Raw genomic sequence first — 24386 nt, 5'->3', positions numbered from 1 at the left:
GGTGAACAGAGAACTGGCATAGAGTAGAGTCGTACAGGGTATAGCAAAGAGGTGTAGCCTGAAGTGACGTAGAATGGAGTGGTGCAGAGTGCAGTGGCGTGGACTGGTGTAAAGTGGAGTGGTGTAGAGTAGAATGCAGTGGTGCAGAGTAGAGTGGAGAGGCGTAGAGTGGATTATTCATTGTGTGTTAGCACACTGCCATTAAAGACAACAGATTTTCAAATGAAATGACCATTACATTTGCACAGACATACAGTTTTAGTAATAAAACTATACAGTGCACAGACAAAAATGTGTGGAAATTGCATCACCTATTTTAATGATTCGGTTTGGTCATATTAAAGTATTTTTTTCCAATACACTTCAGAAACAGCAAAAATGTGCGTCATTTGTGCGTTCATAATGCTGATATATTCTGAAATACTTACACAGTTCATTAAAATGTTGTCCTGTACCAGAAAAAACAACTCTTTCCTACCCCCCAAGATTCAACATGATTGTCACATAAAGGGGGTCATTCCTACCCTGGCGGTCCGAGACCGCCAGGGTAGGGGACCGCGGATGCACCGCCAACAGGCTGGCGGTGCATCCAGGCCCATTCTGACCGCGGCGGTAAAGCCGCGGTCAGAAAAGGGAAACCGGCGGTTTCCCGCCGGTTTTCCCCTGGCCTGCAGAATCCCCCATCGCGGCGCTGCAGGCAGCGCCGCCATGGGGATTCTGACCCCCTTCCCGCCAGCCTGGTTCTGGCGGTTTCGACCGCCAGAACCAGGCTGGCGGGAACGGGTGTCGTGGGGCCCCTGGGGGCCCCTGCAGTGCCCATGCCAGTGGCATGGGCACTGCAGGGCCCCCTAACAGGGCCCCACATTGATTTCCAGTGTCTGCATAGCAGACACTGGAAATCGCGACAGGTGCAACTGCACCCGTCGCACAAAAGCAACTCCGCCGGCTCCATTCGGAGCCGGCTTCATCGTTGCTGTGGGTTTCCCGCTGGGTGGGCGGGCGGCCTTTTGCCGGTCGCCCGCCCAGCGGGAAAGCCAGAATGACCGCCGCGGTCTTTTGACCGCGGTACGGTCTTCTGGCGGTTCCCGCTTGGCGGGCGGCGACCGCCGCCCCGCCAAACTAGGAATCACCACCAAAGTCTCTAACTTTGAAGTCAGAGAATGAAAAGTAAACAAAGGCCCTTGAAAGACAGCGCCAGACATTTGACCTCGGTCAATGAATGCACAGCAAATGTAACAAAATAAGAACAAGATTTAAAGGCCTGTTAAAACAGAAAGCGAGTCGGTGGAAGTGGACAGAAAACCAAGTTTAGGCAACGGGAGGGATGAACTGAACCTGGAAAGCCTAAATCAAATAAAGCCAGCAAATGGAAAGTCAGAAAGTGTGAGTTACAAACCACAAAGCCATTGGTAATACAGGAGCTGAATGCATTCCTAGATCAACTTTCTGAAAGTCTACAAGATGCCTTTAGCGAGCCAGACAGCTGTGCTGTCTGGCAGGCTGCGACCTAAAAAGCACATAACAGTATTCAGATACTGACACAGTGCAGAAGCAAGCACTGTATCTTTATCACTACTATTATATGTACTCAAGTTACAGCTGGAATATAGCATAGCCCTTGTTTCCTACTATCCTCAAAGTTTGTTTTGACACTACTGCCGACTGGGCACCACCTGTTCTTAAAGACGTCCCTGAAACAACATTTAATGTGACTTTTTCCATTATTTTGGAGATTGTAGAAGTATTTTTTCTCTGCAGTACTCGCATTTAAACATTTAGCAGGTGGTCTGACTTCAGATGTGAGAGTTGAGAGAATGTCATATGAGAAAGTTTAGAGGACTGTTGATAGCAAATGCCTGCTTGAATGTTTCTTTGCGACAGGCAGTAACAATTCAGTAATTACCGTATCTTTTCTCATCAACCTAATGTGATAAATCCTAAATGCTTAAAAAGAGCAATTTCGGAAATATATGTCCAATGAGGCTACATTACAGTTCAAGCAATAGACTCATGTTACCCCTTCCAAAACAGCAGTAGAGAAAAAGAAGATAAAATCTAAATATAATTCAAGTTTTTTCACAAGGAATAGTTTGCCCAGCACATGTTTTCTCCAGGGTAAATATTGTGATCTGCTTAAGTACAATTTTATATACTATACCTTTGTTTCATGCACTTACATTCTATTTAATATACTTGTGACTATCATTCTTAATAAATCTTGAAATAAATCACGGCCTTTTGAAGGCAGCCATCTGAATGTAAGGCTGCTTGGCATTTGGTCACGAATTCAATTCAGAGATTATTACTAATGTACCCAAACAAATGAGAGCAATGCCATTTTCCATACTCAAGGCTGAAGTCTGCTGCCAATCACTAAACGTGGCAGCAACGAAGAAGAAGCAAGCTCCAATATTCATTATTGTTACATTTCAGGACTGCCACCAGAACTTGATTCTAAAAAGGATAAAATTAACTTTCAGACCAAACTGATTATAATTAAAACATAGGTCTTTATTAAGTACTACACTTCGATTTTTTTTTAAACAAAATCACAAAAGAGGTTGTCCATATTGTGATGAAGATAACAAGTGGCCTACCTTTGTTGAACTTCTGGGAGAATGAACTCTGCTGTAGACCTAGAAAGCAGGGGAGAATGTAAATGGATTATTCAAGAAATAAAAATCAATGTACTCAACAATGTTCTAAAGGAAATTGCTATTATGATACAGGCAACTCTATAACAGGTAAAAGGTTTTTCTGAACTACCTACAGGTTAATTAGGCATCAAAGTTTTTCTGAAGCAGGGCCGGACAGGCCTTTTTGTCCTCAGGACATTTCCTGGCCGGTTTTGAAAATCCAAGGCACCTGCTGGAGCCTATGAAGGGGCGGCGCCTTCGCAATGGCGAAGGAGCGTCGCCCCAATGGCTGAGCTAGCAGCTGAAAAATAAAATTATACTTTAACATGGTTTTATTTTTCGGCTGCTGGCTAAGCCAGCAGGTGCGGGGATGGTCCATGGGTAAGGGGAGGAGGGGAAGTGGAGTCAGTGCACTAGGTGTGCATGTAACTTCAGCCGGGCGTCTTAGGCCGGCCAAACTGACATGCACGCTTAGGTTTCTCCAGCCCAACTGTGTTGCACAGCTGGGTTGGAGAAACTGCACAGACCCCAATGCACTGTCTGAGCGGCAGACCAAGCCATTCAGACCAATCCTGGCACTGCTCTCATGCTAGGTCTAGCATGACAGCAGCGCCGGAATTGCTGAGGAGCCTATGCTGGTGTCCCAGGGAATGCTGGGACACTACATCGAGGGAAGAGGATTGGGTGGGCAGCAGCAGCAGAAGAAAAACGTTTTTTTTCCTTTAAATTCCAACCCCCGTACTAAAACCACCCCAGCCCCACCCCCACCCCCACCCCCGTACCCCCTTTCAGATTTGCAGCCCCTGAGCCTACGTCACTTTCCCCAGCTCCTTAAGGTTAACTGTAGTGGGCACACAGAGGCTTCAGGCGAGAGAGAAGGAGAGGGGGAGAGAGAGGAGGCAAGAGAGAAGAGAGAAAGGGGTAGAGAAAAGAGGGGGGGAGCAGGACGGGAAAGGTAGAGAGAAAATGATCTGATAAGGACAAAAGAGAATACGAGAGAGATAATGGATGAAAAGAGAGCGACTGCGCAAAGAGGCAAAAGGAGTGGGCTGGTTTGAGCAGTTTTGCCAGGGCTGATTCTGGTTCCTCAGTCTGGCTCTGTATAGCACAGACAGCATGCACCTGAAGGTCTACCTCGATACAAGGAAATAAATAACTGACTTGACCAGTCATTTTCAGCTGTATTATAATTATATATTGATCTTTTCACTTGTTCTTCTTTGGTCAACCTCTGTCTCTGAATAGCGCATTTTTGGACCGTGGGTGGTGCATTACTGGTGATATGTGTTATATTTTCATTACATCTTAGGGAATGTCGAGAATAAGACCGGCATAGGTGGTTCACACCTGGCCTAGTTATTGAGGAAGCCCAACATCTATTGCCTCTCTGCACTTCACTGTAAATGATCCATGAACAAATCAGAGACACCCAAAATGGGATGTTGAAGAACACGCACAAAGTACGAAAGATACAGATGAGTGGACAAATGTTCAGCATCAACGTTTTAGAAAATATATAAACGAAAAGGAATGCCTGAGAAGGGTACGTTTTAGAACAATTGAGAACTAAAGGTAATGGATAAAAAGTTTGAATTAATCTCCAAAACTGGTGTTTAAATCCATACATCATTACTTAGGTAAATGAGCATGACAAACTGCAGTGTGTTACTTTTTTGTCTAATAATCCTCACGGTTAATATTCTAAATGGCAGAAGTGGTCACATAAAAGGGGGAGTCTTCCACTCACATGCAATGCACAGCTTTTGTCAATTTGATGAAGTTGCATCTTTTACACTCACACATACAAGAAAAAGACAATAAGTGGTACATCTTTCTTTGTTCAAGCAACCACACCATAGTATTCATTACCACCAAATACAAGTATCCATACTCAAACACTAATTTACTGCATATCCCTGATTTCAACATTTACATTTGATTATATGTATATATTTACATATGTGACATTCTTTGTGCAAACGTGTAATATCTGTGGTTTTAAAACATATAGACATTCTTTTGGTCTGCTTAACAAATGTATATATTATGGTTTTACATATATATATATATATATATATATAATTCTATCAGTGCTTAGTTTCATATATGTTCTTTGATTAGATGCTTATGGGTCTCTGTTTTATTTATCTATCACAATATGTAAATGTTATACCTATTTTATCTACAAGCGCTTTACTATTGAAATATTGAGGGAAATAAATTTTTACTCATCCCAAACGTCATATTACTACTATGATCTCCAAATTAACACTCTCTAGATACTTGCCTCTTCTATCCCTCCATTATTCTATTCAATCCAAATAACATGGACACATGTCCACCGCTCAAATTAACTCATATTTCCCTACACTAATCCACCACTAATCTTTCTTGGTTCTGGAGTAGCGTGCTAGTCGCAGAAAATCGCTTTGACGACTCATCAGGGATAGTGAGCACTATATAAATACAATTACAATACAATACATGTTAAATGCTTTCCTTGAATCTATTTATTCCTTGATTTAATCCTTTTCTCACAGAGGTCAAATTTGCATCAAAACCCACTTAACTATCGTCTGTACTTGCACCCCTTAGTACAAAAGTTAGTAACCAAATTCCCAGAAGTCTCCTCAAAGCCTGCTGACAGATACAAGCCAACCTCCTTTCCAGGCTGAACCTTTTCTTAACAACCCCCCTCCCATTAAGCAAGTACAGCTATGACTTCAGTGCTGAAAGCCAGCCTTCACCCAGCCACTTTGCAATGTCAATCCTATTGCAAAACGTAACCTCATTTCCAAATGGACTAAAAGAATTGGCACAATTCAAGTTGAAACATTTGATGACAACCACACAACCACATATATTTAGAGCTTTGTGCTGGTCAAAAGACAGAACCCTGCCTTTTCTTCCTCTAGAGCAACCAGTAGGAGGCGGCCAAACATTTGACCTTTGATCCATCTTTGGCATGGTGAAACATACGATCTTTGGACTATCAAGGATAAAGACAGCTTATCACAGTGTTTTAAGGATTGCCTTTCTGACTGCTTCTACCACAATCATGTGTGTCCCTTCTTCTCTTCCTCAGTCTCCAACTGTACAACTGGAGTAAAAGATGGTGAGGCTGTTCTATTAACCCCCCTTGGTGCCTTGGACGAAGTGGTCTCGTCCAGGCACACAGTGCTCGTGTGCCCTGGCCCTGACCAGCTCGTACTGCACCAGGCCCATGGGCCTACCACCCACCCCACCAAGTCGAGGATGGAAGGGGAATCCCTTCCCCTTCCACCCCCGGCAATCTGATGACATCAGCATGCCCACAGTGCGCCGACGTCATCAGAAGCTGCCGAGGACGTGCTGGAAGCCATTTGCTTCCAGTGCGAGGGGAGAGAAGACTTCAACAGGTAATTCTCTCTCTTTTGGGAGTTCTGGGGGGTGGGGGGAGGGAAACAGACACAGGGGGAAAGAAAATAGTTTTTCCTTTACCCCTGTGCCTGTTTTCAGTGGATTCCTGGTCCACGATCGCGGACGGGGTCCGCGATGGTGGACCAGGAATCCCCACTAGGCACCAGGTATTTTTTTTCAAGTACATTTTTGGGAGCGACCCCTTGGGCAAGGGTCGCTCCCATGGGGGGCTATTATTTATCCTATATCGGCCCCCCCTGGAGGCAGATCAGCTGGGTCGCTCCACTGGGGGGCCATAAACTAATCCTATTTCGCCGATCTGCCCCCGGGGGGGGGGGGGTCAAAAACCACTAGACCACCAGGGATTTTATTTTTCTTTATGATTTTGGGGAGAGACCCCTTGGGCAAGGGTCGCTCCCCTGGCGGCCATAACTAATGCTATTTCAGCCCCCCCGGGGGCAGATCAGCCGTTTTTTCAGCCGATCTGCCCCCGGGGGGAAGGGGGGGTCGAAAACCACTAGACCACCAGGGATTTTATTTTCCTTATGTTTTTGGGTAGTGACCCCTTAGGCAAGGGTCGCTGCCCCGGAAACAATAATTTTTTATATGTTTCACCCCCCCGCCCACGGACCTAGATCGGCCATGTTTTCGCCTGATCTCGCTCCCGGGGGAAGTTGAAACCCACTAGGCGCCAGGGACTGTGTGGTGTGTGTTCTGTGTGCTTGGGGGCACCCCTTGGGCAAGGGTCGCCCCCCACAAAGGGGGGAAAATTAGTATTGGCCATTTCTGCCCCCTTGGGGGCAGATGGGCCTATTTGTTTAGGCCCATCTGCCCCCGAGGAGGGCAGAAACCACCAATACGCCAGGGATTTTTATTTTATTGTTCCCCTTTTTTTGTTTTGTGCTGGGGTTGCCCCCCTTGGCCCCCTATGGCAAAAGTCGCCCCCTAAAGGGGACACAGAGCTGTTGACCATTTCTGCCCCCCCTTGGGGGCAGATCGGCCACTTTTTTTTACGCCCATCTGCCCCCAAGGGGGGCAGAATCCACTTAGGCACCAGGGATCCTGTGTGTGTGTGTGTTTTGTGTGGGGGGGTGGCACCTTTGGCAAGGGTCGCTCCCCAAAGGGGCACATTACTGATGGCCATTTCTGCCCACGGGCAGAAGGCACCAAGATGTCAGATTTTTTTTTTGTTCCCTTTGTTTTTTTGTTTGCTGGGGGTGCCCCCTTTGACAAGGGTCCCCCCCCCCCAAAGGGGGCACAGAGCTGTTGGCCATTTCTGCCCCCCTTGGGGGCAGATTCGCCTATTTCTTTAGGCCCATCTGCCCCCAAGGGGGCAGAATCCACTTAGGCACCAGGGATCTTGTGTGTGTGTTTTGTGTGGGTGGCCCCTTTGGCAAGCGTCACTCCCCAAAGGGGGGCACATTACTGATGACCATTTCTGCTCCCCTTGGGGGCAGATCGGACTATTTTCTTTATGCCCATCTGCCCCCAAGGGGGGCAGAAGCCACTTAGGCACCAGGGACAATTTCTAAGTTCTTGGTGGCGGGGTGTTTGTCAACTGGTGAAGTATTTGTATTTGTGATTATAACAGTTTATTTCTTCTTTTTGTTCTAGTTCAAAGCTTTTGCTTCCTTTGCTGTGGATCTTTGCGGTTTTGGCAGTGGTTGTCCTGCGATTTGCATAGTTGCATGTTTTAGGTATGTGAAAGCAATTTACTCCGAAGGAGTATTGTTGACATGCATGAATGACATGTTTGTAGGTGGCGTACTAAATGCAGTATTGTGTGTGAAATTGTCTTTAGATTTGAGCACAATGATATTTGTGTTATATGTCTAATTTTCTTTTTTCTTTTTTCTTTTTAGTGGAATATCATTGATGATTGCTGTGTCTGTGCAGAGTAGTTGCTGGTGAGTAGCTTTTTCAGGCAAGTGAGTGGTATAGTTTTTATGATAAAGCTACACTTTGTTTATTACTTATTTTAGTGCTGACTGTTGTTGGCAATCCATTTGCTGTTAATGAGGATCATGGCTAGCTGCAGAGTGACCGCTCAGCAGGTTGTTGGCATGCTTTTTGAGTCGTCTTCAGACCATGATTACGAGACTGACTCTGCATCTGAGGCAGAGGAGGAAGTGAGAGATTCTGGCAGTGAGTTTTCTGTCCGAGAGGATTCTTCTGATGCGGAAGCCACTCTCAATGCAGATGAAGGGCCTGTTTTAGAGGAGGACATTGATGTGCCAAGAGTGCAGCAGCCTGGGGCTAAAGGGTTTCCCATTAGAAGACCTGACACCTGGATTGCCCCAAACATGGAGCAGCCACAGTTACCTGCATTTACTGATCTCCCAGGGTGTAGAGTCAATACGGAAAACTTTTTGCCTGTCAATTTCTTTCACTTGTTTGTGGACGATGTATTTTTGGAAGAAATTGTGGAGCAGACTAATGTGTATGCAGAGCAATATTTGAGGGATAACGATGCCAGACTGAGGCCTCAGTCTAGAGGTACTCAGTGGGTACCCACATATTTGGAAAAGATGAAAAAGTTTTTAGGTTTGACTTTTTTGATGGGGTTGATAAGGAAGCCGTCACTGGCTTCTTATTGGTCTACTATCCCTTGATGGCAACGGCTACATTTCCTGCAAACTATAACTCATAATCGCTATTTGCTTCTTCTTCGTATGCTGTATTTTGTAGACAATGCTTTAGCCTTGCTAAGAGATCACCATGATTGTGACCGTCTTTTTAAGATTAGGCCTGTCCTTAATCATTTTGTAGATCGGTTTTCAGAGGTCTATGTTCCAGGCAAAGAGATAAGTGTGGACGAGTCTTTGGTCTTTTTCAAGGGACATTTAGTTTTTAAGCAGTACATTCCTAGTAAGAGGGCACGGTATGGGATTAAATTGTATATGCTGTCAGAAAGCAGTACAGGATACGTGTATAATTTCCAGGTCTACACTGGTAGGGATTCCAGTATTGACGCTCCTGGTTGTCTGGCCACTTTTGGAGTTAGCGAAAAAATTGTGTGGGAACTTGGTAGACGACTGTTTAGCGAAGGTCACCATTTGTATGTAGATAATTTCTACACTGGAGTGCAGTTGTTCAAGGAGTTGTTTAGAGTGGACACTGTTCCTTGTGGCACAATCCGTTCTAACCGGAAAGGCTATCCAAGGGAGCTTATCTGTAAAAAAAACTTGAGAGGGGACAGTGCAGTGCCTCGCGGAATAATGAGCTGCTACCTCTGAAATTTTCAGACAGGAGGGATGTGTACATGCTATCTACCATCCATGATGAGAGTACTTCCCCTGTGACTGTTTGGGGTCAGGTTGCCGAAATGCGCAGGCCTGCGTGCATTTTGGACTACAATAGGCACATGGGTGGTGTTGATAGAGCAGATCAGAGGTTGGAACCTTACACTGCTCTTCGTAAGTCTTACGTGTGGTATAAAAAGTTGGCCCTACATTTATTTCATTTGGCAACTTTTAATGCCTTTATTGTGTTCAAGGATTGTTCACCTGAGTCAAGGATGACATTTGTTAAAATTCAGGAGTCGGTGATAGACAGCCTTATTGTGGTGGAACAGGCAAGAGTTCCTAGAGTAGCAGTGGTGGAGGATGTGGCTAGATTGAAAGATCACCACTTTCTAGATCACATTCCTCCCACTCCCAAAAAAGACTTACCCACTAAGAAATGTAGAGTATGTGCCCGAAGAGGTATCTGGAGGGAGAGCCGGATGTACTGCCCCGATTGCCATTCAAAGCCTGGGTTGTGTGTGCCCGGCTGTTTCAGAAATTACCACACAAAGAAAATTTTTGAGAAAATACCGTGAGCATAAACTGCCTATTTTATATTTTCACATGTTCAGTTTCACGGTTGGCATTACTGTCATGTATTTAGTTAGAGCTTTTGTGCTTGTAGTTTTGTACTTATTTTATAATTAGTTAGTGGTTTCTTTGTTGTTTATAAATTAAAAAAAGTGATGGCGGTGTGCGTGGGGTGGCGCTTGGCTGGCGGTGTGCGTGGGGTGGCGCTTGGCTGGCGGTGTGCTTGGGGTGGCGCTTGGCTGGTGGCGTGAACCATCACTCACCATTGTGCCAAATCCAACCAGTATGTGTGGTACAAATGACAAAACCTGCTCCGCTGTAATCAGGTGTCGCAGCACACTTGTGACACGCTAGGTGTCTCAGGTGGGACCCCGATGATGAATCATGCCACCAACTTGGTCGGTGGGTGAGGGGTCTTTTTCACATAACCTAAGTGCGTTTCTTTTCACAATTTTAGTGTTTGGCACATCACGGACGTACGTGGACACATCAAAATGATACATTGCAAAACTACCTGTGTTTGGGGGGGAGGGGGCACCTTTGTTTATGGTCGTGGGTGCGGCCTTCATCTAGGGAAACCTACCAAACCCAGACATTTTGTAAAACTAGACACCCCAAGGAGTCCAGGGAGGTGTGGCTGGCGTGGATCCTCCAACATTTTATTACCCAGACTCCTCTGCAAACCTCCGAATGTGCTTAAAAAAGCATATTTTCCTGACTTTTCTTAGTAGGATCACCGCTCCAGCACAAAATTCCTACTCCCCAGCGGTCCCCTCAGTCTCCCAAGTAAAATGACACCTCACTTGTGTGGGTCCCCAAAGCAGAGTCAGCCTAAAGATGTATAAAAGAAGAATATGTCCTTAGCAACTCGCTGTGCTATCCCCTCTATCTCTACAAGTTTTTGGCCTTATTCTGTTGCAGGCACCTGGCCCACCCACACAAGTGAGGTATCATTTTTATAGGGAGACTTGGGGGAACGCTGGGTGGAAGGAAATTTGTGGCTCCTCTCAGATTCCAGAACTTTCTGTCACCGAAATGTGAGGAAAAAGTGTTTTTTAGCCAATTTTTGAGGTTTGCAAAGGATTCTGGGTAACAGAACCTGGTGAGAGCCCCACAAGTCAACCCGTCTTGGATTCCCCTAGGTCTCTAGTTTTCAAAAGGTTTCCCTAGGTGCCGGCTGAGCTAGAGGCCAAAATCCACAGGTAGGCACTTTGCAAAAAACACCTCTGTTTTCTTTGAGAAAATGTGATGTGTCCACTTTGCGTTTTGGGGCATTTCCTGTGCGGGCACTAGGCCTACTCACACAAGTGAAGTACCATTTTTATCGGGAGACCTTGGGGGAATGCTGGGTGGAAGGAAATTTGTGGCTCCTCTCAGATTCCAGAACGTTCTGTCACCGAAATGTGAGGAAAAAGTGTTTTTTTAGCCGCATTTTGAGGTTTGTAAAGGATTCTGGGTAACGGAACCTGGTGAGAGCCCCACAAGTCACCCCGTCTTAGGTTCCCCTAGGTTTCTAGTTTTAAAAAATGCAGAGGTTTGGTAGGTTTCCCTAGGTGCCGGCTAAGCTAGAGGCCAAAATCCACAGGTTGGCACTTTGCAAAAAACACCTCTGTTTTCTGTGGAAAAATGTGATGTGTCCACGTTGTGTTTTGGGGCATTTCCTGTCGCGGGCACTAGGCCTACCCACACAAGTGAGGTACCATTTTTATCGGGAGACTTGGGGGAACATAGAATAGCAAAACAAGTGTTATTGCTCTTGTCTTTCTCTACATTTTTTCCTTCCAAATATAAGACAGTGTGTAAAAAAGTAGTCTATTTGAGAAATGCCCTGTAATTCACATGCTGGTATGGGCACCCCAGAATTCAGTGATGTGCAAATAACCACTGCTCCTCAACACCTTATCTTGTGCCCATTTTGGAAATACAAAGGTTTTCTTGATATCTATGTTTCACTCTTTATATTTCAGCAAATTAATTGCTGTATACCCGGTATAGAATGAAAACCCACTGCAAGGTGCAGCTCATTTATTGGCTCTGGGTACCTAGGGTTCTTGCTGAACCTACAAGCCCTATATATCACAGCAACCAGAAGAGTCCAGCAGACGTAACGGTATATTACTTTCAAAAATCTGACATTGCAGGAAAAAGTTACAGAGTAAAACGTAGAGAAAAATGGCTGTTTTTTTCACCTCAATTTCAATATTTTTTTATTTCAGTTGTTATTTTCTGCAGGAAACCCTTGTAGGATCTACACAAATTACCCATTTGCTGAATTTAGAATTTGGCAGTTTTGTCCTGGAATCCATTAACTTAGCTATCTTTCACTCCCTATGCATGCTCTTTCCTTCCTTCTGTTCCAGAAAAGAAAATTCACTTTTGTGAGTCTTCCCTAATGTAGTCTGGAGTTGGATCTATAATACATTTTATCTACGTTATCCAATCTTGTCTGACCTTCAAGTGGCTTCAGATGGTTACTACACTGAAATACCAGCATTACTTTGTCGGATATAAGGCTTTTCAGTATAAATAAGCTGCCTTTATGGGTACACTCTCTTGACCCTGGTCATATGTTAATTACAAAGCCAAAAGAGTTGAGGAAAGTGTCTCCCTCGACTTGAAGCTTTTTGGCAGCAAGTAAATAGACCAGTAACACGGGTCAACATATGAAGGCATTCCAGCCACATGCATACAGGACTGTGGGCTTTCACGAAAGGATTTTTATTATCAATTCTCGATAATAATATAGAAAAATCAAATTCGTAGGTCAGACAAGAACAGCTCATATAGTCTTCGTTTTTATTTTGAATTGCAGCAAAAACAACAGAATCGGGTGGTCTACATGCAACCAAAGGCCAACCTAGGAACTCTTTCCACTGACAATACATAGGGCAGAATAATGTAATTCACATTATTTTCAGCGTATTGCTCTACTTTCCCAAACCACATCTCAAGATTCACTTTCGCAGGAAGTCCTTCAGCCTCTTTTGGAGAGTGCTACACTTCTTGGAACCTTTTTCACCCTCCAGACCTGCAAAATGCCTCCCATACACCTTAAAGGGATCAATCGCCCTCTACGAAAATCGTCCTCACCTTGCCAAAATGTGTTCCTCTTCGCTAATTTCAATGGGTACCCCCTACAAAACCACTCCATCTCACTTCCTCTTAGACTCAGTAAGTTGAGAGGAATGCAAAACGATTGGCACTCTGCACACTTTAAGGAGAGGTGACGCAAGACATGTCAAGGTGGCACTGGACATTCCAAAGGTATTTTAAAAATTGGCATTTTACTGCTTTTCTGTTATTTTGATTAGGAGCGACAAATGTGTGACTGTTGGTTAAAGGAAAATAATGAACAACGTTTGGTTACTGATGTACAAAGCAAAAACAGAAATTCACTACTTAACCTGTGCTGTATCACAGTCGAAAGTAGGCAAGGAGTGTGGCAAAAGAACCAAGTTGTCTTCTGTTATCTAAAGAAGATAAATGAGGCAAAGGTGCAGCCTCCTTTGAGTTCAAGAGGCTGCAAAAGGAGTTCTCTTCTGTGGAAAGGCCCAACAAACATGACAAGTGGGAACAAATAAGAGAGAGCTTTAAAAACAAAAATCGGGGGATTTTAATTTCCCCACTTACTTGAAATGCAGAATTTGTAAGGAAGGGAAAGCTAAGACAAACCCGCAGTAGCATGCCACTTGACTGTATTTCAGGCCCCACCGTGCCCCCAATCAGTGAGCAAGGCCCAGCACATCAAATCGCTGTCCATTTAACTACAGTTTTCTTTCTTAAGGTTCGTGGACGGGGCACATGAGAACATGAAAAACCTGAGAGGACACTGGTCAACTTGACCGCACACTTCCGCCAATGCAGGATCTACAGGCTGCACTGAAGCAGCCTGCGTTCCGCACTGCAATAGTATGACCAGCACCTTAATGAAAGAATCTCTGCTCTACCCAGCACTGCCTTCAGGCGGACATCACTATCCTTAAGCCAAAGACACTTAGCAACGGGATAAACCTTGTCAGCTTTTCACAATCAGCTAGCTGGCCATCAATTTCATCATCTGCCCTCCCAATAATGCCTCTGCTAAGGTGCCCTAGCAAGAGCCAGCCAGTCTGCTGGTAAACATTCCTACAGGAATGCACCCCAAGGCTTGATATTTGACTCAGGACCCTAGGACACAGATCAAAAGCCTGCATAAACCCTAGACACGTGCTTCCCTTTACTCCGTCGCTGCTTGTAATATACACATATGTATAGCTAGGTCATTTTTTATTTTACTTACTCAGATTTGTGGGCACCATGAACCCCACGCTCTGATCACTACTGTCACCTTGAGACAGGTAATTCTGTAATCCGCCAGCAAGCAAACCATGTAATGTACACTAAACCCCAAAAGGCATAAACCTGATGCAAGCCTATGATGCAACCGCCAAAAAACACAGACAAAAAGTGTTTACGAGTTAGTCATGTTTATTTTTAAAAAAACAGCATTTGCTAGACATTTTTAAAAAGTGCAGGACAGACTACTGATTTACAACACTTTTCATCTTGCAATCTGTGTTACATATTATGGAACTGCACCAGAAAACAGGCATGGATCCCACATTAAAAAAAATGTGTATGGTTGGAACTCAGCAACATCACACCTTTGACATCATAAAATATTCAAATCAGACTCAGGGTTGCTTGACATTTTCTGAGTACTGGCGTCAAGGGAATGATTCGGCGTTATGCAATATTGTCTTTCCATTAAACAAAACGATTTCTTCAGGCAGCATTCATTTGTGAGTAAAAAAACATACATTTTCTAAAGTAATTTCGTTTTGCAGATAGTTGATAATGCCTACGGGATCTGACTCTTCTAAAAGCTAATTGCCCACAACCATATTAAAAAAAACTATGAGCTAATTGTCCACAGTCATAGTAAAACAAAACACAGCTTCTAATGGAGGTAATGGTAAGTTGTGGAACAAATGCAGCTTCTAATAGCATTAATGCGGCAAGGAAATGCAACTTATTCGTTGTCAGAATCTTACGACTTCCCCTATAAAACCACCAGTGAGACTGAGGCCTTAGAGCAGGGGTCTTCAACTGTGGGGCCTCAAGTGATCCGGCGATGGAGGGGTAGGGGGCTCTGGCCAAAAGAAGCATTATACAGATAACAGTACTTTGTTTTAAGCAGAAATATGCTATTGTACTTTTAAAAAGGTAACAGTACTTAACTGCAATGTTTAAATAAGTCTAGACATATTTAAACATTGCCATCTCTATAAAATAGTTGTAAAAAATTCTGAGGGGGGCAATTATTTTTTGTTTACAACTGGGGCAGGGGGTGTAGCATTATAAAGTGTGAAAAGCATTGCCTTAGAGGGTTGTGTCTTGATATACGAAGCATGCAGCTGACCCTAGTGGGACGCCTCGCTGTTTTCCATTTTCTAACTGCAGACATTACGGTAACCCCGATGGGACCTTGGGATCTCGCGCTGTCAGTTCACACAAGACAAGATGACTGGCCGTGGAAGCAAGGCCTGAGGGAACTCGCCCTTAAGGCCGTGGATGCTGCCAAAGCAGCAGGGCAGGGAGTGTCGGCACAGAACTGGCGGAACACACTTTCCAATTAAGAACAATGGTGGAATCAGCTTCAGAAAACAAACGGCTGCCAGCCACTGGAATCTGTATTTTTCTTTAAAATAATGTGTCCTCTATATCAGAGGTCTTCAAACTGGGGGGTTGTGCCCCCCTAGGGGAGCCTCAAGTGGCAAGGTTCTGGCCAAAAGAAGCATTATACAGATAACATGGCTTTGTTTTAAGCAGAAGCATGTTATTGCATTTTTAAAAAGGTAACAGTACTTAACTGCAAAGTTTAAATAGTTCTAGACATATTTAAACATTGCCATCTTTATAAAATAATTGTGAAAAATTCTGAGAGGGGGCCCAATTTTTTTTATTTTTCAACTGGGGGCACGGCATTAAAAAGTTGGGAGACCACTACTCTATATCAATCAAATCTCTTTTATAAGGATCAATAAACAGTCAACATTAAACATTCCCCAACGAACTGTAAGCTTCCACTTTCCTTCATTTGGAAACAGGGCAGCGGGTACCTGTATAGGTCCTACAGTTTGTGTCTTTGTGGATCATTCCTCGCCCCCCCCCACTTCTGTCGGCAGACTTACCACGTGCTGTAACTCTATAGTTTCAAAATACACAAGTAGTTTACGTGTTTGTAACAGTGCTTAATTTGTAAATAAAAATGTGCCGGTGTCCAAAGCCCTCCTCTTAAACATGCGGCTACTGCAATTAAATATGGGAACACGGAATACTAAGGCAGCGTAATCCTGAAGCGATCCGGGGCCTCTTCAATCCATTCAAAGCCACTCCCTGCCCCTCCAGCTCACTCTAACAGTTTTCTGCTTTCTCCCATTGTGACACTTTCTCTTCCTCCGTGTTTCCCATATGTGTATTTTGCTCGCAGCAAATGCTTGAGGCAGAAGAATAAGCGCCGGCCCTCAAAAGTAAGTGCCGGTGCTCAGCACCGGAAACAACAAGCACATGGCTCAGCTTATGTGACACGTGTTGACGCTCCAGGCCTCCATCTGCAAAATCTACTTCTGGATCCGTTCTGCACCTCCCTGACTTTCCGGGAGCCAGAGTGACCCTGTGCCCAACCTAAGGAGTTCAATGAGGCCATGCATTTCATATTTGGGCAGTTCCACTCCCCTGAGGTGCAGTCTGGGCCTGGGAGTTCGTCTGGGGGCCCTTCAGGGTTCCTCGCCAGCGGCTTCAGCCTTGGCCACTGAGCGTCCCTCTGGATCTGCTATTGGATCCGTGCTGACGCCAGTCGTGCCATTGCGACCTTTCCCAGCACCAGCCAGGTCGTCAACTCTCTTGATGTTGTTTGAGCCCACGATCAATGTCGACCCAATCCTAATTCCAGATGATCCAGATCCAGAATGGCGTCAGCTGATACCACTTTCGACTTCAACAGGGCCTACTCACCCCAGGTCGGATTCGGATTCCTTTTCGTCTGCTCTGGCGTTCAGAGAGCCCGCCAGATGTCGAACCACCATGGTAATGCCCTAATGTGCCAGCCACATCCTCTTGACAAAAGGTCCAGGACCCAACTCCGCCCTGTTTGCTGCAGTACCACAGGGTGGCAGTGTTGTCCGTGAACACCTACACCACTTCACCTGTGAGAGAGAGAGAGAGAGAGAGAGAGAGAGAGAAGGAATGCTTTCTATGCAAGCCTGATTGCCCCGAGCTCCAGAAGATTGACGTGGAGTCCAGACTCCGCCAGAGACCAAATACCTCTGATCTCTGCCTATCCCATGTGGTCGCCCCATCCCAGGATTGACACGTCTGTCACTACTGTAAGATCTGGTTGGGGAAGGGAGAGGGATCTGCCGTTGACCCAATCCTGATATGAAAGCCACCACTGCAGATCTTTTGCAGTCCCCTCCGTGTTCTGGACTGTGTCGGAGAGATTCCTCTGATGCTGTGCCCACGGGAACTTCAAGTCCCACTGCAGAGCCCGCATACGCAATCTGGCATGCGTCACCAGCAGGATGCAGGAGGCCGTGAGGCCCAGCAGCCTCAGAGTACTTCTCACCGAAACCGAGAATAGAGGCTGAAAGACTGGATTCATAATCTGAATATCCTGTCCTCACTTTTCAGGAGGATAGGCCCGAAACTGTACTATGTCCAGAACAGCTCTGATGAAAGTGAGAATCTGTGACGGAGTCAGTTGTGACTTCGGCATGTTTATACTGAACCTCAGCGTGTGCAGAAAGTTCGCCGTAGTCTAGATGTGGGAGATGACTCTCTCAGGCTTTTCCACCTTCAACAGTCAGTCGTCAAGATAGGGGAAGACTGAAACCCCTAACTTGCACAGATGAGCTGCAACCACCCGAGGGGCGCTGGTAAGGCAGAAGGGGAGCACGATAAATTGAAAGTGCTTGTGGTCTACCACGAATCGCAAGTAGCGTCTGTGAGCAGGCAAGACAGGTATGTAGAGGTAAGCGTCCTGCATGTCCAACGCTACCATCCAGTCCCCCGAAAAAACATATGTCCTCAACCAGGCGTGGCAACTCAAGGCCACTGTTGACGCAACCGATCTACCCAGAGAGTCGGTCATGTCCAGTCCACAGCGAATAATGAACTTCACCACGTCTCTCCCATCAGCAACAGCTTGAGAGATAATAGCCTGGGCCTCCTCCGGGACCTGGGGCAAGACTTGCACGACCGTATCCCACAATGAGTTGGTATGGTGGCCAAAAGGCATGCGGTGTTCACTAACCGCAACGCCAGACTGGAGGAAGAAAACAACTTCTTCCAAAGTTGGTCCAGTCTCTTTGATTCCCTTCCTGGGGAGAGGAGGGGAATGCGTTGGAAGAAGAGGAAGCCTGAATCACAAGACTTTTAGGCATGGGGTGTTGGGAGAGTAATTTAGGGTCATTCGGGGTGGACCAAGTACCCAAAAGGACATCAGTGAGGGGTTCATTGAATGGGTGTAGGAGCTCCGAAGTGGAAGCCCCAGGCTGAAGTCCCCCCTGTCAAGAGATTAGTCCTAACTGCTAGATTGGTCATTTTGAGGCCAAGGACCTCAGCCGCTACTGACCACCATTGACTAGGAAGCTTCCTCCACCGTAGCCATGGTAGGAGGAGAAAGCATGCCAGTGTTTGGAGAAGTATCCAGACCACTGGCCTAGTCCACTTCCTGTGCCCAGTCCATGTTAGGGTCCTCCAGCTGGTATTCATAAGTGTCTAGCAACCCCTCCAATCCATCCTCATATTCGTACCCATAGGAAAAGGAATCCGAATCCGACCTGGGGTGAGTAGGCCCTGTTGAAGTCGAAAGTGGTATCAGCTGACGCCATTCTGGATCTGGATCATCTGGAATTAGGATTGGGTCGACATTGATCGTGGGCTCAAACAACATCAAGAGAGTTGACGACCTGGCTGGTGCTGGGAAAGGTCGCAATGGCACGACTGGCGTCAGCACGGATCCAATAGCAGATCCAGAGGGACGCTCAGTGGCCAAGGCTGAAGCCGCTGGCGAGGAACCCTGAAGGGCCCCCAGACGAACTCCCAGGCCCAGACTGCACCTCAGGGGAGTGGAACTGCCCAAATATGAAATGCATGGCCTCATTGAACTCCTTAGGTTGGGCACAGGGTCACTCTGGCTCCCGGAAAGTCAGGGAGGTGCAGAACGGATCCAGAAGTAGATTTTGCAGATGGAGGCCTGGAGCGTCAACACGTGTCACATAAGCTGAGCCATGGGGTGAAGTTGAAGAATGCCTAGCCTTCTTTGACTTCTTCTTCCTACCCGAGTGAACTGAAGACTTCGAAGAAGACAAGTGGTGGTGACCCCGTCAGCGTTCTTGAGACCTTCCTTTCAAGGGAGACCGTAGCGATATGGAGTCGAGCACCGGGCCGCCATTAGCTTTAGGGAGGGCTTCCTCAAAGCCTTCAGATGCATGGCCCGGCACTCATAGCATTACTGAGGGTCGCAGTCACGCCCCAAACACCATAAACAGACCCAGTGCCGATCTGTCACTGACATCATGCTGTGCCAGTCCTCGCATGGTTTCAACCTGGTCTTCAGGGACGCACCGAAAGTCACCAAAAAAAAACCACAACAAAAGTGTTGAAATTGGTCAATAAACGACCAGGGTAGTTCCCTCCGGATCAGCATGTGGCCTGGAAAGACCAGAGCTGACGTCACTGCGCCAAAGCCGTGCCTATGTACGACCCCGATGTCAATACAGCGACCACAACGGCAAAGACGAACATGGAGTTTACGGACACCACCTGATGGCACGCAAGAGTATTGCTCGAAGAAAAATCTCCAGATCAATCAATCAGGGATTTGTAGAGCGCGGCTCATCACCTGTGAGGGTCTCAAGGAGCTGGGGGAGAGAAAGGAGGAGGGGGGAGGATCAGTCGAAGAGCCAGGTCTTGAGGTCCTTCCTGAACTGCGACAGGGTGGGAGATTGCCTGAGGTGGATGGGGAGGGTGTTCCAGGTCTTGGCGGCAATGTGGGAGAAGGATCTTCCTCCGACTGTGGTTTTCCGGATGCAGGGGACTTTGATGAGGGCCTGGTTGGCAGAGCGGAGTGTCTGGCGGGAGTGTAAGAGAGTCAATGGTTGAGGTAGGCTGGTCTGGCGGCGTGTAGGGCCTTGTAGGCGTGAGCCAGGAGCTTAAAGGTGATTCTCTTGTCGATAGGCAGACAGTGTCGTGGGGAGTTCTTGACGAGCCAGACGGAGGTGTTCTGGATGCGTTGTAGTCTTTTCCGAGTCTTGGAGGTGGCTCCGGCATATCGAGCATTGCCGTAATCGAGTCGGCTGCTGACAAGGGCCTGAGGGACTGTCCTTCTGGTTTCGGTGGGGATCCATTTTTAGATCTTTCAAAGCATGCGCAGGGTGTGGTAGCAACCTGATGACACAGCACTCACCTGTCAGTCCATTGAGACTGACGCCTGGGGGAAATTCTAAGGTAAGGAATCTGCAACTAGAAGTCTCTATCAGATGCCCATGGTTTTTCACACGCTTGAAGAGAGCCACCTCACATGATATTACTGATCCTCAGTCAGTCTTGAACTGAAATATTAGTTGTAAAATACTGACCACTGCACAGTATAATCAACTGCACGGTCTCCCCGAGGTAAGTTTTATCAATACACGCACAAACAACTCAAGTTTCACAGACAGAAACATGTGTAGTTCATCTAGTCAAGTTTCTGCTTTGTATTCACAGCTTGTACCACATTGTAAAAATAAAACTATAAGTCTCAAAATGCAAAGCAGAAACAAACTAAATGAGCGAATCACGCATCAAACTAGGGAGCTGGACAACTCTACAAATACTACTCCAAGGGCTGGGTTCCAGGTTTTATCACATTATGAAAATAAAACTACAAGTCCCAGAATGAATATGTGTGCTGCAAAGAACGTGTACTAGGCAGATCAGAGTTCATATAATGTAAAAATGCCAAAATAGCTCTGGCAATTAATTTTCTTTTTGGAGAGAAAATATAATTTTGTCTAGTGGAAGTTTGGACTCATTATAAGGTAGCGCAGATGGTTAATGTTCTTTCTAGAGAGAGAGAGAGAACATACTTTTGTCTACTGGAAGCTTGGAGTCATCATAAGGTAGCACAAAAGGTTAATATGCCTGCTGCAAAGAATGTGTACTAAGCAGCATATATAATGTACAAACGATACCGCCGATCGAGTTGGCGCTCTGAGCGCTGTGAGTTCCACGGCAGCCACGGAGCGCAGCCAAAAGAAAAAAAGTAGTTCGCCCATGTAGAAGTATATCAGTAATCGTGCAATTATCCCTGTAACAGGGTCGGTTTTCAAGGCAGTAACCAAAACAAGACGGGACAAACGTAAAGCATTAATAAATGACATCAAGTGATTTTTTAAAGGCAAGCCCATGAACAAATTAAAGTAATGGACGTGAGGTGGGTGTGGTTAAAAGCCCACAATACTTACAACAGGTCAAAGCTCTTGCGCGCTCGACCTAAACAGTAGACCGTCTAGCTGTGGCTTTATAGAAAACCGCAAAACTGTGATAAATAGGACGATATGGAATGGGCAAAGTCTGCGTAGTGATGGCATTTGAAAAGATTACATGGTGCATTGATAGCAGACTTATGGAAAAAATTTAACATTTTAGCTGGTATATTTTAAAATGCAGCAAGGTGTGCTAGCTAGGCTTTGCGAAAAAGGTGTAGTGGGCTAGCTGTAGAATTAAAACATTTAACTGAAACAGTGGCAAAACCCCAGGTTTACTGATTGCTTCCAGTTTATTTTGTTTATTTGGCACCCCTTGAATTCTGACCTCTATTATGACCTGAGGCCTGCTAAATAAACTTCTTTCACATGTGCTCTTCTGTAATGGTCTGCTTGATTCTCCCAGTGCAGCTCCTGCTATGGTGGGGCTAGTGTAGCTGTCTACATGGGTCTTGGGCAGACACACAGAAATAATTTCATATGAATATCTTGCTCATATTCAGGCACACAGTGGAAGTGCAGACCACCATCCAAGCTGCATCTACATCAATGAAGTCATTGTGGAGCAGGATGCTTTTCCACATAAATCATAACTCTACACTTACCCCTGGCAACTTTGCAGAGACTTGATGGGGATAAACATAGGTTAAGCCTTAATTTGGAACTCCAAAATAGTGGATACTGCCAGTGGATTTCCCTTGAGAATAGCTAAGGAATTTTCAGAGATTGCATAGCGACGTCATTATGAAAGCTTGCTAAGAAGAGTGTGCTAAATGATGCTTCATGGCACACAGTGGCCTAACTAAACTTGAGGTGGTCACCCTGCAAAGTACCTAGAAAAGGCCACCCCCCCCCCCCAGACCATTTCAGGCGCCTGCCGCCCGTGCACAGTGTACTGTGCTGAGGGGCCCCCTGGAAGTTGGAGGATGCCCCTTCCCCCCCACCGCGGGGCTGCGGGGGCCTTCGTTACGCCACTGATGGCACACTTTTTATTGTGTTAGCTGGGGAATTATGGAATATTGTAAAGTGTGCTAATATGCTAATGTAAACTGGTCTTGCAGCCTACCAATTTTTAACCAAAGTTACCAGATTATTGTTCCTATGAAATGCGCTTTTTGCCAAGGTACCTCCTAAAATATTATTGGGCAGAACAAGATTCCACCTGTCAGCCACCCCCCAATGAAGTGGCTCTTATCACCTACCATATTTAGACAAGTGTTAATAAACTATTTTCATCTGCAGTTAATAGAAGGTCCATGGGGAGGCCTCCCAGCCCTCCATAAATTAAGTTTCAAACCTACCATCTTTTTGTCTATCCTTATAGCACCATAATTCAACGGTATTATTTACCACTAAGGTCCTCATCAGGAGCAGCCTGGGAAAGGCTGCAATATTTAAGGCAATGGATGAAAAGCACCACTGCACGTGTCTGAATTCATTGAGTGCGATAGATACCTGCCATTAAAAGGTTTTGGGGAATCAAAAAGGGACTTTGTTGCTTACAACACTAAAAAAAGCACACGTTCTGGTCATCTGTGTTTAACACCAGTGGGTTTAATCTTTTGAAATTCAACAGAGGACGCAAACTCTAATTCAGCTAGTTTTTTATAGGGCGCAATTACATTCACATAACTTGCAATTTCTAACTCTGAGCAAACAGTTATTTGCACAGACATCCTAATTATCCTTTCACTTGTAATGAGGGTATATATACCTAAAATGTTGTGATAAAGTACCACACACATAGGTACTCAATGTAAAAAAAAGCTTGTCCCCATTGAACTAGCCTAATGTGCTGCAAAAAGCATCATTTATCACTAATGTTCTGAGTAACGATAATGGAGACTAGTCAGCAACCTTGCAGAGTAGTTTTTATATCAATGCTCTATTGACCAGTTTTCCTGGCACAATGTTCTTGGAAATTTGCGAATTTCGGTTCTTTATTAACCTGTGCCTTTTAAATTGTAAATTGGCTTTTAGATCCAACATAATTTTGTTATTATCACGGGTTAATATTATGCTTTGAATACAGAATATGTCAGTAAACTGCTTCCATAAAAAATATTATTGACAACTACAAATATAAGTGCATTATGTAAGGGAATGTGTTCATTACCTTAATAATACATATTTTAATCCTTTTATGACGCATAAATAAACATATGTTCTGTTCAGATATTACTCATCGTTTGTACTGACTGACAAATGTTGCTCACTCAGTGGCGTAACAAAGTCCCCCACGGCCCTTGCGGTGTGGGGGGGCACCCAAGCTGTAGGGGGCCCCATCAGGACAGCACATGGCCTGAGTTAGTCTGGAGGGCCCACCCATGTTCTTTGCAGGGGGGCCCTCTCCAGTTTCGTTACACCACTGCGCTCACTGCTCACAAAAAGAGGGGACCCTTGGCCTACATGATACCATCCCTTACCATCGGGCAGGGAAAAACTTTCTTCTTTTTCTATTTCAGGGTTTCCCATCAGCAAAAGACTGATGAACAGATCTTGTTTCCAACTTGTAACATCTAGCCTCCACCATTCCCTGCGGTGCAGAATGTATGATCAATCCTTCTCTGTTGCTGAGCTTAACATCACCACCATCCACTTGGCTCCAGCGATAGTCTGCGAGTACTACACCACCACTCAGTAACTTCAAGAATGCCAACCACCTTCGGCATTTTGGTGCACTCTATGGGTGGGCACTTTGGGACGATCAAGTAGTAATTGCACTTTGCAGCATGGTTCACAATGCTTATAAAAACAACCCAACAGTAGGCCCAATGTGTTATTTATGCATGTATGTATGCATGTATTTCGTTGTGTTCGTCTCCATAGTAGGTAGAGTAATATAAAGTTCTGTAATTTACATCCTACTACTAGGAGTATCTACAGGCAGAAGATTTGGGGTGTTCTTTTATTCTGAATGGGTATGATCATAAATTGTATAAAAGTATAAGGATCAAGTGTTACCTCCCTTTTCCAAGGCTCTCTGTCAATAAGTCTCCTTGATTGTCCACTATGATATATAA

General features: G+C 45.4%; 1 protein-coding gene across 26 annotated transcripts in view; it reads right to left on the bottom strand.

Moving 5' to 3' along the window:
- The window catches only part of ANK3 (ankyrin 3), a 1678649-nt gene that overhangs the window by 1346276 nt on the left and 307987 nt on the right, over positions 1-24386 (bottom strand). For all 26 annotated transcript variants that reach the window (XM_069240922.1, XM_069240928.1, XM_069240923.1 and 23 more), the window contains exon 3: positions 2598-2636. In XM_069240922.1, the coding sequence (XP_069097023.1) occupies positions 2598-2636 (39 nt within the window). The remainder of the gene's footprint in view (positions 1-2597; positions 2637-24386) is intronic.

This window comes from Pleurodeles waltl, chromosome 6 (genome assembly GCF_031143425.1).
Source record: "Pleurodeles waltl isolate 20211129_DDA chromosome 6, aPleWal1.hap1.20221129, whole genome shotgun sequence".
NCBI classification, from domain to species: domain Eukaryota; kingdom Metazoa; phylum Chordata; class Amphibia; order Caudata; family Salamandridae; genus Pleurodeles; species Pleurodeles waltl.
Note: the sequence above shows the minus strand (reverse complement) of the source record. Positions and strands in the feature narration are given on the sequence as shown.